The 13,948-nt window shown below is 45.8% G+C and overlaps 1 protein-coding gene across 1 annotated transcript; it reads left to right on the top strand.

Annotated features, from left to right (window-relative positions):
* Positions 1-1,173: 1,173 nt before the first annotated feature.
* On the top strand, positions 1,174-13,745 carry wrnip1 (WRN helicase interacting protein 1; the record flags this gene model as incomplete). The annotated part of the gene is made up of 7 exons (XM_083689680.1): positions 1,174-1,839; positions 3,093-3,287; positions 4,814-5,070; positions 8,159-8,385; positions 11,417-11,572; positions 12,226-12,305; positions 12,844-13,745. 7 exons carry the CDS (start codon positions 1,174-1,176, stop codon positions 13,123-13,125), a joined length of 1,863 nt encoding a protein of 620 aa, XP_083545806.1. The 3' UTR covers positions 13,126-13,745.
* Between the last annotated feature and the right edge of the window lie 203 nt (positions 13,746-13,948).

Raw genomic sequence — 13,948 nt, forward strand, 5'->3', positions numbered from 1 at the left:
ACTACTTCAGATAATATGCCACTCGGTGGCTGCAACAACCAACTGCATCTTGGTTCAAGAGGCCTGGTTTGAAACAAGGGTATCAGCCCCCTCTGGTGGAACTCTGTATGATTGTGAAATACTGCTTTGTAGGGACTTCGACACGAGATGTCACCAGTCTACCATGAACTTCACAACTATTGTTTAAAAGGAAGTCAGGACAAACTATTTGACCCATCATCAATGGGAAACTGCAAGCTGCCAGGAGTGTATACAAATTATAGCCTACTATGTTGCACAAAAATGATTGCCGTTTTCAAAGTGTACAACAAGTTGATTACATATACAGTATCACACAGACATGGAGGACTTTGCTCTTTGGTCATATATGATAACAGTAAGAGGACGTTAATCAGCTTATTGTAGCCTCGTTCTGGTTAAAGTGACAACACATGAAGGAGGCAAAGAACACTTCTTATAAGGGTAAAGTATATGTCAGTGCGTCCTACCTCCTCAAAATCTCCCTCCAGCTCAATGTGCTTCAGTTCCCAGAAGCAGCGCATGGTCTCCACCCTCTCCAGGTAGTGGAAGAAGGCCAGCTTGCCCAAACTCTCACTGTCTGAGTGCTGGCGAACAGACCTCAGCTTGGCCACTTTGGCTGGTGGAGACACCCAGCCACCTGCCCCTTTCTCATGGGCCCTCTCTGTCTTCCTCTGCGGGGTGACTTCTGATGCCTGTCTCTCATAGCTGGGCGTCTTGTCTGACCTGGATAGAGAAGGGAGAAGACACACATCCAGCAAACTATTTTGTTGATATGAATTGGGGGATATGATATGAGTAACTTGATTTAATGCATCTGTCAGCTGCCATACATTCATGCTTTACTGACCATTTGTTTACTTTTAAAATATTTAAAATATATTTCTCTATTGTTTTTAGGTACTGTTACTTGAACTATTATCTATATACATAAACTACAATACCCATAATGCACCAATTCGTGCCCAAACTTATCCTAACGATGTGGCTTGAGTCAGCTTGGTAGTAATTTAACAAAATATTGGTGAAGTGGGAAAAAAAAAACATAAGTATTACTTTCGTAAGAAATAGAGGAGCATAGGATTAAATAGTAAAACTTTCTGTGTTGTTGTTATGGTCACGTGGCGAGGTCATATGTTTCGCGGGAAAGCAAACATGGCGAGCGAAGTGACAGGTACAGATGTGGACGTGGTGCAATGTCCCATTTGTTCAAGCGATTTTGAGCCATCCAAAATTAACGCACACCTGGACAGGTGTTTGTTAAACAGCGACAGTTGCCCGACATCAACAATTAAAGAAGAGAACGGACCACCTCACAAGAAATCTCGCATTTCGAGCGAGGCTGTTCCCAGTAGTCCCACTGTCCACAAGACGGACTCGGTGGTGATCTCTCCGAGTAGAGATGAAAAGAAAGGTGCCTCCGCGTCCTCGGTGTTCTCCATGTTTCAGTCCAACAGAAATAAGCTTTCTGCTCAAGGTGAACGGAATGCATCTTCCTCAAATAAACAAGGAGTCAACACTGCTGGTAGTAAAGGAATTAAACGGAATTCGCCGGACGAGATGGAGGCAGGTATTGGAATTCTGGACAATGACCCACCCGCTCCTCTTGCGCCCAACCGACTCCTGAAGACAAGTGATTCAGCACCTTCAACCGCACTGTTAAATGACAACAAGCCCTTGGCTGAGAAAATGCGTCCAAGCACCCTAGAGGAATATTTCGGTCAAAATAAAGTTGTGGGAGAAAACACACTGATGCGATCACTGTTGGATTCCCACGAGATCCCGTCTTTGATCCTTTGGGGACCACCTGGATGCGGAAAGGTATGATTGGCTCGTCAAGTTGCGCATCAGAAGTTGCACTTTTGGGGGGGAGAGACCAGTGCAGTATGTTGAAATGGCATTGACCGACCGAAGACACATGTATCTTATCTAAAAGAAATTATATTAATAATATATATTAATATTAATTTGTGGTCAAACTGTCCGTCCTCATAATAATCCTAATCTTCAAACGCGCAAGGCACATAGATGGCGCAGGCCTTGTTTCTGGCCTTGCCAATTAGGTTCATACACACTGTTTTGCTCAGTTGCATTTTAGTAGATTAATATCACCCAATATAGATTTTAACCGACCCAGGCCCTGAGGTCTTCATTGCCCGAGAACGCGACCCCCTCCCCTCCCCTCCCCCCGGGTACTTTGCGCGCATACTGGTGGCGCTGACAGAGAGGCACGGGGGACCTTGCATAACATATGTAATGTGTAACCTATAGCAATGGCCTATGCTTATACATACCAGCATGATATATCAACGACAGGTATTTTCTCCTGCTCTGTTTACGGGGTTGGCTTTAAATGTGCTCTACGCGCTTATCTGCTTTCTCTGTTTGCTTTGCATTTGGTTACACCATTCAGGGTGTGACTATTTTTAAGAAAGGTATTCACAATCAAAGGGTAATGGTTAGCTATCCACTTAATGGTGAATGGCAGACTACAATGAACTTGAAAATGTCTCCCATTAGGCAGCGTACACTGTACACAGGAGCTTCTTACTGTAGGTATTGTCCTGTTTTATGCACCGCATGCCTTGCCTTTGACTGTCTGTCAAAACGCCACGCTCACACTTTTTCCCCGCTCCCTCTCCCCCTGCCAGTCCTCTCCTCCCAGGATTCAGGTTTCATAATCGTCATTCATGTCTCAGTCTCAAGGATTTACAGTGGAAGCTATATTTATGAGGCTGTCTTCAGGGTCTAGTCAGGGACCACCTATCAGGTGGATTATGTGGACTGGAAAATACATTACAGGAACCACGCAGGCCCAGTAGATGAACATTATTAGACACCTGCATTCTTGAGGACTTAATGAGGAAATACTTTCCACACAATCAGAATGAATGCCATCCACCAGCTTTAAGGGATTTGTAGTGTGAAGGAGATGCATTCTGAATTTGAAATTGAGAGATGGTATCAATATCAACGTGTGTGTGTGTGTGTGTGTGTGTGTGTGTGTGTGTGTGTGTGTGTGTGTGTGTGTGTGTGTGTGTGTGTGTGTGTGTGTGTGTTGGTGTCCTTTCCAGACCACGCTGGCTCACATTATTGCCAGTGGCAGTAAAAAGAGAGGCACTGCTCGCTTTGTGTCTCTCTCCGCCACCAGCACGTCCACCAATGAGGTACGAGAAGTCATCAAACAGGCCCAGAACGAGCTCCGTCTGTGCAAGAGAAAGACCATCCTCTTCATCGACGAGATTCACCGATTCAACAAGTCCCAACAGGTGAACAAACCAACTACTTCAATGACCAAATATTTTGTCTACAGCTGTATGTGAGTATGAAAGGTGCTATGCTGAGGTGATTTGGGATCATGCTCTCATGATGCACATACCTCTGCAGCTCAGTTGGTAGAGCATGGCGCTAACAACGCTTAGGTTGTGGGTTTGATTCCCGCTGGGACCATATATACTGAAATGTATACACTCACTGCAATATAAGTCGCTCTGGATAAAAGCGTCAACTAAATGGTATATATTACATACAAATGTGCGATAGATCCCGTTTGAAGCACTCAATCACTTGAATCCGTTACACTATTTCACTCATCTCTTTGCTAAAATCCTTTGTTTTACGCAAGTCATTTACTCTAACTAACCACCTCCTTACTGCTCTGAGCATCAATGGCAAAATACAACTTATTTCATGGCTATAAAGCAAGATTCTGTCCAGTTTGTCTATGAGGTATGATGATGATGAGGTCCTAGATTTGAATCTTTTTATCAATGTATTTTTATGCCATTTTGAAAAGTACAGGATGCACTCTGAATGGAGTTGTAAGGCCCAATGATTTTGTTGCCCTTGCCCAACAGCAGGCCCACATTTGTCAGCGAGCTCTGTGCTATTATGAATGGCTCCCCCTCAGCCTGTCTGCACTGGTCTTAACTATAGTATTGAGGGAATGTACATCCCTAAAATAAACACTTGGCCAATTCCCTCTGGAGCAATACCCGTCCACGCAACCTCTCTATGTCTGCAGATTCCTGGTAATCTGAATTCATTTGGACACGTTTACTTTGAATCTGAATCAATGAACCCATTCCAAAGGGATAGGGAGATTCATTCCCACTGTTATGTTAGAATGGAGTAGCAGCACCCAGTTAGCTGAAGGAACTGCTTCGATTTATGTTCTTCTATCCATTCAATGGCAGACCCAAAGGAGCACTATGTCTCAAAAATTGTTCTTTCACAACTCAACACCATTGTAACATTGTACCCACACCTTTGTAATCATATTAGCAGTGCTTTGTGTTTTGAGTGCGGAACCAATCTCTCTTGGTTTCAGGTTTACATGTTGTATGTGTTTATAAAGCACCACATCTTAGACAATTGAGAATGTGTTAGATGTCTCTTTGTAGCACAGAACGACACTTTCAGGCACTTCTGTGCAGCATGATCAAATTGAGCGTCGTAAATTCCGCTAACAATTATCAGGGACTTAGAGCTCAGAACCGCCCTTCTACACCCCACCCGGGCTAAAGAGGTGCTAAGGTGAAAAGCATTACCGTAGCACATGCACAAGATGGCTTTGTCTGTTCACCCGTGTAACCTCCAGTGCTAACACACTGCCACACCATTTAACGAATGTACGAGTGACTGTAAAAGGTATTTCATGCATGTGACAGATAACATACAGCAAAAATCTAGGTCCAGTGTCTCACCCTTCACATTTAGCCACTTTCAGGATGCTCAACACCTTCTTGTCATTTCCTCCCATGTCTGGTTGTTGCATGTGTGCTTCTGTCTGCAGGACACCTTCCTCCCTCACGTGGAATGCGGTACCGTGACCCTGATCGGGGCGACCACGGAGAACCCCTCCTTCCAGGTGAACTCGGCCCTGCTGAGCAGGTGCAGAGTGTTAGTGCTGGACAAGCTGTCGGTGGAGGCGATGGAGTCAATCCTGCTTCGGGCCGTGGCCTTGCTGGGGATCAACGTGCTGAGGGAAGATGAGAACCGTCCCGGGGATCGAGAAGAAGATGAGTCAGTGTCAGCGAAGCTCCGATCGGAGTAAGTGCCCTCTCCTCCCGGGAATGCACCCCTTGTTATCACGGAGCGTGCCCAATTTCACCGGCCCGCCCGCCCCGTCACCCAGAAGCCCCGGAATCCCCCGGTCCTAATTGGTCGAGTGGGAGGTCCTTTCCTTCCCCCCACTACTCCCGTCTTTAATGCTTTAGGAAGGTGATTTATGGGCGGGCAGGGCTGGCTATAGGCAGGCTGCCCTGGCGGTGGTTTGAACCACCGCCTTCCCCTTTCCTCTTTGGCTCTCTCTGTTGACAGTCAGAGTCGTTGGCATGCTCGTGGCAGGCACAGGCTGTTAAAGTGACACAGCTGTTAACTGCTGGCAGCAGATGGGGGGGGGGCTCAGTTTTAACAGCCTGCGAGGTTCATGGCAGCCACCACGGTAAACAGTGATAGGACGGTAGCGGGGAGATGATTGAGCTGGATGTCATATTTGTGTTTAACCGGTGGTAGATATCTTTAAATGCAGGTGCAGCAAGGGTGTGAAGGGGTCTCTGCATTCAGATGGACCCTTTCAGAGTATACAAGGATCATTTACTGTTTACCCTCCTCCACATAGTGGTACAAGGATGTAGCCTACATTTGAAATGACTATCTCTTCTCCTTTTGAACAGGAACCAGTAACTTTGTTTGCTTTATTTGAGTGTTTTACCCTGTTCATAAATTATTGGTGTTTGGGGCTTTTGTCAGATTTATCACGGATGGAAAGCCCCATGGAGGCTATCAAACATTTTTCCACACAGCATCAGCAAAAACATGCAGTGTTCCTGGCTGCCTTCTCGCCTCCCTATCAAATTAAGGCCCATCACTTAAGTCACACAAGCCTGATGGAGGACGTCAAGGAAGACGATTGGAATGTTGGCCACCGGTTCTGCGGTAGGGTCCAACTGGAGCAATCAGGCGGTGTTTCCTTTGTACTTCATACGCTCTCATACCCCCCCCCCCAACCCCCGCTTTCTTATTTGGTACGCCCCGTTGGCCAAAAGGCATTAATAGAATTGGTGGTATAGGAAACTTAAGAAGGTGGTGGGGGAGTCAGGTAGCAATGGCATGCAGTGTAGATGCCAAACGAATTGCCTTCAATGTAAACAGTATATATTCCTCCCTCAGATATTTACTAGGGTTGGGCGATTGTCTACATGATCCCATCGTCCCCTCGCCTCCTCGCCATGCAGGTGACTTGTCACGCCTTTGTGGCTCTCCTAAACATTAAACACAGGTTAAATTCCACTGTCAGCCTGCTAAAAGAAATGATACTTAACACTTTTGGGGAAAGTGGGAAAGCTGCGGATGCGACTGTTTACTTCATAAACGCAGCTCTTAAATGTGCCATAGAAGGGCATTTACTCCCGTTTTAAATGGCCAAAAAATGCTAAAGGAATCTCAGTTGGCGATAGATTCGGACCATCTGTGATCCCTGATGTAATCGCCCAACCCTGATATTTACTATATACAAGAGTTGTTGCGTTTACTGTAGGTCCTAGGCTGTGTGTCAGGTTCTGTATTTCCTTTCTGAATGAAATGTCTGCTTACATTAAGTCTGGTCTATGGGCTCATGCAGAAGCCTACTCCTGTTGCAGATTGCAGTATTGGCTACTGTGTATCCATCACATCAAAACACAGGTAAGAGTCAGTCTGACTCCTCCTAGGTAGTCACGTTGCTTATCGGGGTATGGTATAATGTTGACACAATGACATTTCCTCCTGTTAACCAATGATTCTTGCTTATGATTAGTAGGCCAATGCATATGTTCTATGTATATCATACTTGATGTGACCTTAAACCACACTCAGAAGCTGACATTCTCCTCAGAAATGATGGGTTTCACAAATGGCAAGTCCCTGGCATGGTGCCTATGCTGGTGCCTATGTTTATGTGGAGGGGTATTAAAGGATCAGTAATGAGAGAAGTGAACATGTCCTGGCTCACTTGGAGTGGTTGTGCTTAGCTGGGATGGGACCACTTGAACTCTCTCCCGGTTCGTTCTCACGTTGTCACGGGACCACCGGGTTCCAGACCACCTGACATCCAGAAGAACAGCCAGTTCTCCCCTACAACATATCCTCTCCAACAACAGTATCACCCAGATCTAACTTCTGCTGATTCCATAAAGTTGTTTTGGGTAACGGGCTGACATTTTATTTGTCTCGTCTGTGGCCAAATGTTGCAAATCAATGTGGTGTTCCAGACAGGTTTATTTGAGAAGGACACAGAAGAGCCTGATGTCTGTTGCTTGAACTAGAATCCCTTAAATGGCTTTGGAGGTGAACCATGAACATACTGGGCATGTCAAACAAACAAACAGTTCTCATGAAAGGCTTTAATTTCGAGACATTCCAATTACTGGTCACGAAGCCCTTCAAGTCGTGTTTTTCACATTTGTCGTGATCAAAGCACAGGAGCGTGGCACGTTGAAGCTCTGGTATTCGGGCAGGTGCCCAGCACCAGCTCGGGCCCGTGCTGCCTTGGTGAAATCTAAGAGAGCCTGGCATGGGTCTGTTTCTCTCGCCATACCTGGAAGGAAAGCTAGACGCTGGGAGAGGCTAAATAGTGTTGCGCCCTACCGTGTGCTTTTCATCAAGGCTAACAGTTTTGAAGTGGGGATGAAGGATAGGGCGGTTGGCAAGGGTAACTCAAGGCCCCTAACAACGATATGTTAGTGCCCCCTTTTTAATCTGTGGCAACAGGTTGAGTAGGCTCTTTCATTTCAGTATGCTCTGACGCTAACACTCGAGTGTCCCAAATGCACTTTATATGGACGCTGTCTAAAAGCACTGTCGGTGATTTCAGCATGGGAGGGGCCACCAACAAAATGTAAACAATAGGACAAACGCATGTTAACATGCAAATAACGCTCGATTTCTATGACATATCTATTGTGCTCAAGGAATGGCATTCCATGAGAGCTGCGTTACGTTTTAAGTCATACAAAATGGTGAGCTGCACAATATCATGTGATCAGTCACATTACTCTGTACCAGTTGTTGTTCTTTTAGAGCCTAACGAAGGCTCGGTTCCTTTTTTTTCCTACATCGTTATAACAAAGCCCTAAAGCTCTGTTTTTTCTTTTTCCAGACCAAAGGTTTACATCGAGCAGAAAGCTCTGGATACCATCGCCCACCTGTGCGACGGCGATGCCCGGGCGGGGCTCAACGGACTCCAGTTGGCCGTCCAGGCCCGGGTCGCCGCGGCCCGACCCGGGCAGCCGTTCCAACTGGACGGCGTCCCTCAGGACATCGTGGTGCAGGAGGACCACGTAAAAGAGGGGCTTCAGAGGTCCCACATACTCTATGATAAAGCAGGTGGGCTTTTAACGGTTCTACATTCACTCATACCCTTTTCACGCTACACCGTGGTGCCGGACGGGAACCGTACTGTGCCGGGTTGGATATTTTCTATTGACGTTGTCCTTTTCTAGCACAGTTCCAGCAACTAACGTGAATGCATGACGAGACCAGCACAGTGCAGCTTGTCTCGGTTCAGCACTGCTTGGCTCAGTAGTGTAAAAAGGGGAACAATCAATGAAGATATACTTTTAAGGTCCTTGAACGCTGCCCCACCACTCCAAACGGTGATAAGAAATGATATAATTTTAAAAAATTACAGAGTGGTGATGACATTCCCCAAAATCCCCCAAGCTAGTAGTCTTGTCTGGCCAACGAAATGGACGACACAAAACCGTGTGTGTGTGTGTGTGTGTGTGTGTGTGTGTGTGTGTGTGTGTGTGTGTGTGTGTGTGTGTGTGTGTGTGTGTGTGGTGTGTGTGTGGTGTGTGTGTGGTGTGTGTGTGTGGTGTGTGTGTGGTGTGTGTGTGGTGTGTGTGCATGTGTGTGTGAGGCACTGCTGAGTGCTCCTATTTTAGAGATGTTCAGTAAAGTAGATCAAGCCCAGGAACACAGCTGGCTTAGCTAACACAAGGTCAGGCCCAAGCTCTAATTAACCCCCATACTCTGAACTCACTAATAGTGATATCGGTGATGTCACAGTCAGAAGAGGCATCTTGCCATGGTTGGATTGCCCTGGAATGATCAACCAAAATGTGTTAGTCAGTTTTATTGTGAAGTCATATGCACCAAGTAAACTGGTCCTCTGTGGCTCAGTTGGTAGAGCATGGCGCTAACAACGCTGAGGTTGTGGGTTCAATTCCTGCTGGGACCATATATACTGAAATGTATGCACTCACTGCAATGTAAGTCGCTTTGGATAAAAGCATCAGCTAAATGGCATGTAAGTAAATTAGACTTCTCCACGGAGCGTGTTACTCATAACACTTTTGCACATGACCGTGCACAAGGTATCTGAAAAGGTACGGCAGGTTCACTTGATCCAGGCTTGTTTAAAGGCCTGGATCCAGGTATATGTTAAGGTCTTGATCCAACGGAAAATGGATAGAGAGCTGGATGACCATGTCCAAAGCCCTACATTTCTCCTGTCGTTACCTGAACCCATAAATCTCTCATACGGTACAAATACGTCAATGGGTTTCGGGGAGCATCTTGTCCCAACGCTGCTTCCTGCCACCCCGACAGAGACCAAGGGCCCCTGCATGATTAATGTGTGCCAGCTGGCATGGAGCTTATCATCAGAGCTGATATTACGCCTGCATTGTTTATTCCAATGGAGGGGTGCTCATGGCAGGGGGCCTTGGGAGATAAAAAGGCCCTATCCAAAATAGCTGTGTCAACACACTAATGCGTCAGGGGTTTGGGCCAGGGATGCGGGGGGTGGGGGGGGGCGGGGGAGGGTCATCCATCATAAGGGTAAGGGAGCCCTGAGTGACAAATGAAACATTGTTCAGATTAGAGGACGGCAGTCTGTCCCAGGGCCCGCTCGAAGCAGCGAATGACCATCGTGGAGCGATGATGATCCCTGCATGCGATCTGTGGGTAGACTAGGGGACCAAGGCCTCAAGAGAATCACAATCTAATTCTCTTACGTATGCCAAAAGCGTATTAATTATAGCTTGGCTTTCCTCAGAACGCAGCCCAGAACTTATTTCTGTACAGGGAGGGATGTAAATCTAGCCTATATCCTACATGGCTTCCCTCCCATCTCCAGAGCTTATGAGAGAATATTGAACCGGATGTTTGTGTTTGATAACAAGCAGCTATAACCTTTAATATTAGGCGTAATTATGTTTTTGGTTTTTTGGTTTTTTCAAAAGCTACAGTGATCAATTTCACGAATTTAAGACACAATAACAAACAGTCAGCCCAGTCACATAAAGCTGTGGGACGGGCTTGGAGAAATGTTTTTAAATTCATAGGCACTTTTAAATTCATAGACAGCAGTACTCAGAAGTCTGTGACATATGTTTTAAACATATTTTGAAGCTATGTTTCTTTATGTTCTTGTTACTGTCAGACAGCCTTATATTTTTGGGGTAAGACAGTTGTATTAAGCTCACAAGACAACTTTAAGTTCAAGAATCAATGGGTATACTGTGTATCATAAATGTGTATATCCAAAACTGCTTCACAATTGTGGCTTTAACAAATTTGGCACTATTTATTCATATTGAATCAGGAGCTGTTGCGTAGAATATTTATAGAACCAAAACCCAAAATTGTCGATATACATACTTTCACCAGAATTTCTTTTAAGCCTGCTGCTCAGAGCCAGTACCTACACTCTACTGCTGTTCACTTTGGAAAGCTTCCAGTTGAGCGCTGTTCAATTTAGCCCAACATGTCATTCTGAATACATTCTGTGTGTGTGTGTGTGTGTGTGTGTGTGTGTGTGTGTGTGTGTGTGTGTGTGTGTGTGTGTGTGTGTGTGTGTGTGTGTGTGTGTGTGTGTGTGTGTGTGTGTGTGTGTGTGTGTGCGCGTATGCGCGTCCATGTGTAGTGCGTGTGTGTATGCATATGCGTGTGCATGTCTATGTGTAGTGCGTGTGCGCGTGTGCATGTCCATGTGTATTAGAAGGGCTAGATAAAAACCAGTAGAGACAGCTTGGCAACACACACCCTCTTCCATGGATCACACGCCATATCCATAAGACTTGAACAGTCCTCCCCCACTGTCCCATTATGTAACACACACACACACACACACACAGACACACACACACACACACACACACACACAGATTCAGCTGTTGAGATTTACTGTACCCTTGCTTTATGGAACGATGACACATCCCGTCTCAGCTTGACTAATGAAACAGGTGTGTGTGTGTGATGAGGTCCGAGATTGGAGACAGGGGGGTTAGAGCCCCTTAAACGAGGCAGTGACGAGCCATCTGGAGAACGATCTGTCTTCTTTTTCCCCCCCATCTAAACGAATCCCACCCCCTCTCTCCTGTTTGTGTTGTGTTTGTTACGGTACGTAAAGGCGAAGAGCACTACAACTGCATATCGGCTCTACACAAGTCTATGAGGGGCTCTCACGAGAACGCATCCCTCTACTGGCTGGCCCGCATGCTGGAGGGGGGAGAGGACCCTCTCTACGTGGCACGCAGGCTGGTCCGCTTCGCCAGCGAAGACGTGGGTACGGGACCCATTTTCTTCTTCTTTCTTTTTTGGGGGGGGGGGTAAAACCATTGTTGTTCTGGGCTCAGATTCCTGAAAGCTTTGTAGCTTAAGTTGTACTTTGTCTCCCGACAACCCATCCGCAAGATAGTAACCATTTGTAAAAATCAATGTCTGCAGGTCAATCTTCTGTGCGCGAAAGAAACAAAATTCATTAAAGGAAGAACTTTCCGGTCTAGGGAGAGGAATGGGCCTGGATTTTCAAAAGAGATAAAGTGCTACTTTAGCAAGAAAAACTTTCAGGAAACTGACCCCCCTAATCGGTTTTTGGGATTGTAGCCCCGATTTGACATGAATCATTGGACTGGCTAAGCAAATACACAGTCGAGGATATCCAGTTGAAATCGAGAGCCTCCCACTTTTGCTGAGTAGCCAAGTCGTTCAAGTCCTAATTATCCTGTACCGAACAATTACGTCAACAAACATGATCCACCTTCTTTTGTATCGTCCCCAGTGAGTTGGTAGACTAAGTTTGGAGCCTGGGAGGCAGCTGTGTGTGCCCAGTCCCTGTCAGACCCGTAGACGGCCTGCTACCACTACTTTATCCCAACAGGCTATTAGCTATGGTAAAAGTGTAATGTCAGCTCCGAATGTAATTTGTGTGTTGTGCAGGTATGGCTGATCCCTCCGCCCTTCCGCAGGCTGTTTCCGCTTTCCAGGCCTGCCACTTCATAGGGATGCCAGAGTGTGAGGTGAGACACCTGACAGAACCTGACAGACCATCTTAACGGTCCCTCCTAAAGACCTCTTCACCCCCACTATCCCCCTGTACAAGTTTCTCTCCTGTTAATAAAAAAATAAATGAAAATAAAATAATAATAATAATAATTCCTTCTTCTAGCATTGTGACTGCCTATGGCCCCTGGTCTGAGCATTGATTACTTTATCTTATGATGACTAATGGATAGATGATTCACTTACTTAAACAAATGTATTTGTTGTAAGTCGCTTTGGATAAAGGCGTCTGCTGAATGCCATAAATGTAAATGTAAGTGTAACCTGTTACCATATAGGTAGCCAAAGGGCATCCTTAAAAGGTAATTTTTCAGCTTTTTGGGGGGGGGTTGACGCAAAGATAATCTGTCATGCTCCTCCCTCCCTTTCCGGTCCTTCCTTTCTTACTTCCTGCCTTCCTTCCTTCCTTCCTCACTGTTTTGTCTCCCTCCCTCCCTTTGTCTGTCCTTCCTTTTTCCCCCCTTCCTTCCTTCCTTCCCTCCCTCTCCTCCTCAGGTCATCCTTGCCCAGTGCGTGGTGTACATGGCCAGGGCGCCCAAGTCAGTGGAGATCTACAAGGCTTACACTAACGTCAAGGCCAGCCTGAGGAACCACAAGGGGCCCCTGCCCTCCGTGCCCCTGCACCTCCGTAACGCCTCCACCAAGCTGATGAAGGAGCTAGGCTACGCTAAAGGCTACAAGTACAACCCAGGCTTCAGCGCCCCCGTGGAGCAAGACTACCTGCCTGAGGAGCTCCGGGGCATAGACTTCTTTACCTGGACGCCCTCTGACTTATGAGCTATGAGATATGGGGTGCGTTCGGTGAGGCTAATAGGTTGAGAAACGTTTACAACGTTGACGTTTGCAACATTGAGCTGAGATGATTCCCTTTTCCACATGACAGACACTCGTACTTATTCAGTGAGGTGAAATGTTTGCGATGTCATGTGTTGAGCTGACATGGATGTGTGGTCCTCTGTGGCTCAGTTGGTAGAGCACGGCGCTAACAACGCTTAGGTTGGGGGTTCGATTCCTGCTGGGACCATATATACAAAAAAATGTATGCACTCACTGCAATGTAAGTTTGGATAAAGCGTCAGCTAAATGACATATTAATATATATTATATTATAGATGCTCATACTATACCCGTTCTAAATGATATATTTCTGAGCGTTTAGTAACGTTATATACTCCTGAACAAGCCTCTGATGTCCATGCCACTGTGGCTGTCTAGCTGAAACTTCCATTTGGCGCTTAGGCCTGCTTGAGTTGTGACCATGCTGCTGGATCTACTCTTGACTGTAAATGACCAAACTTGAGGGATGTTTTTAGTTGTCAGAAAAATGTTGAATGGTTAATGTTCCTTATGTTTAAGATTGTTTATTTTGATGTTCTCATTAAAATGTTTTCATTCTCTTACTGTATTTTGCCAAATACATACATTTCAAAACAGGATTATTAATTAACACATTTTCCAAGAGAGGTAAGTTCTTGTTTATTGCTTATGAATATGGAATGGTTCTTCAGTTTTGTTCTATTGTCTGCAAAATAGGAAATTACATTTAATATCCAATTAGAAAACATAATTATTTCAAAGCCCTATAAGCCATCTAAACCCA

Source organism: Argentina silus (genome assembly GCF_951799395.1).
Source record: "Argentina silus genome assembly, chromosome: 18".
Taxonomy (NCBI): domain Eukaryota; kingdom Metazoa; phylum Chordata; class Actinopteri; order Argentiniformes; family Argentinidae; genus Argentina; species Argentina silus.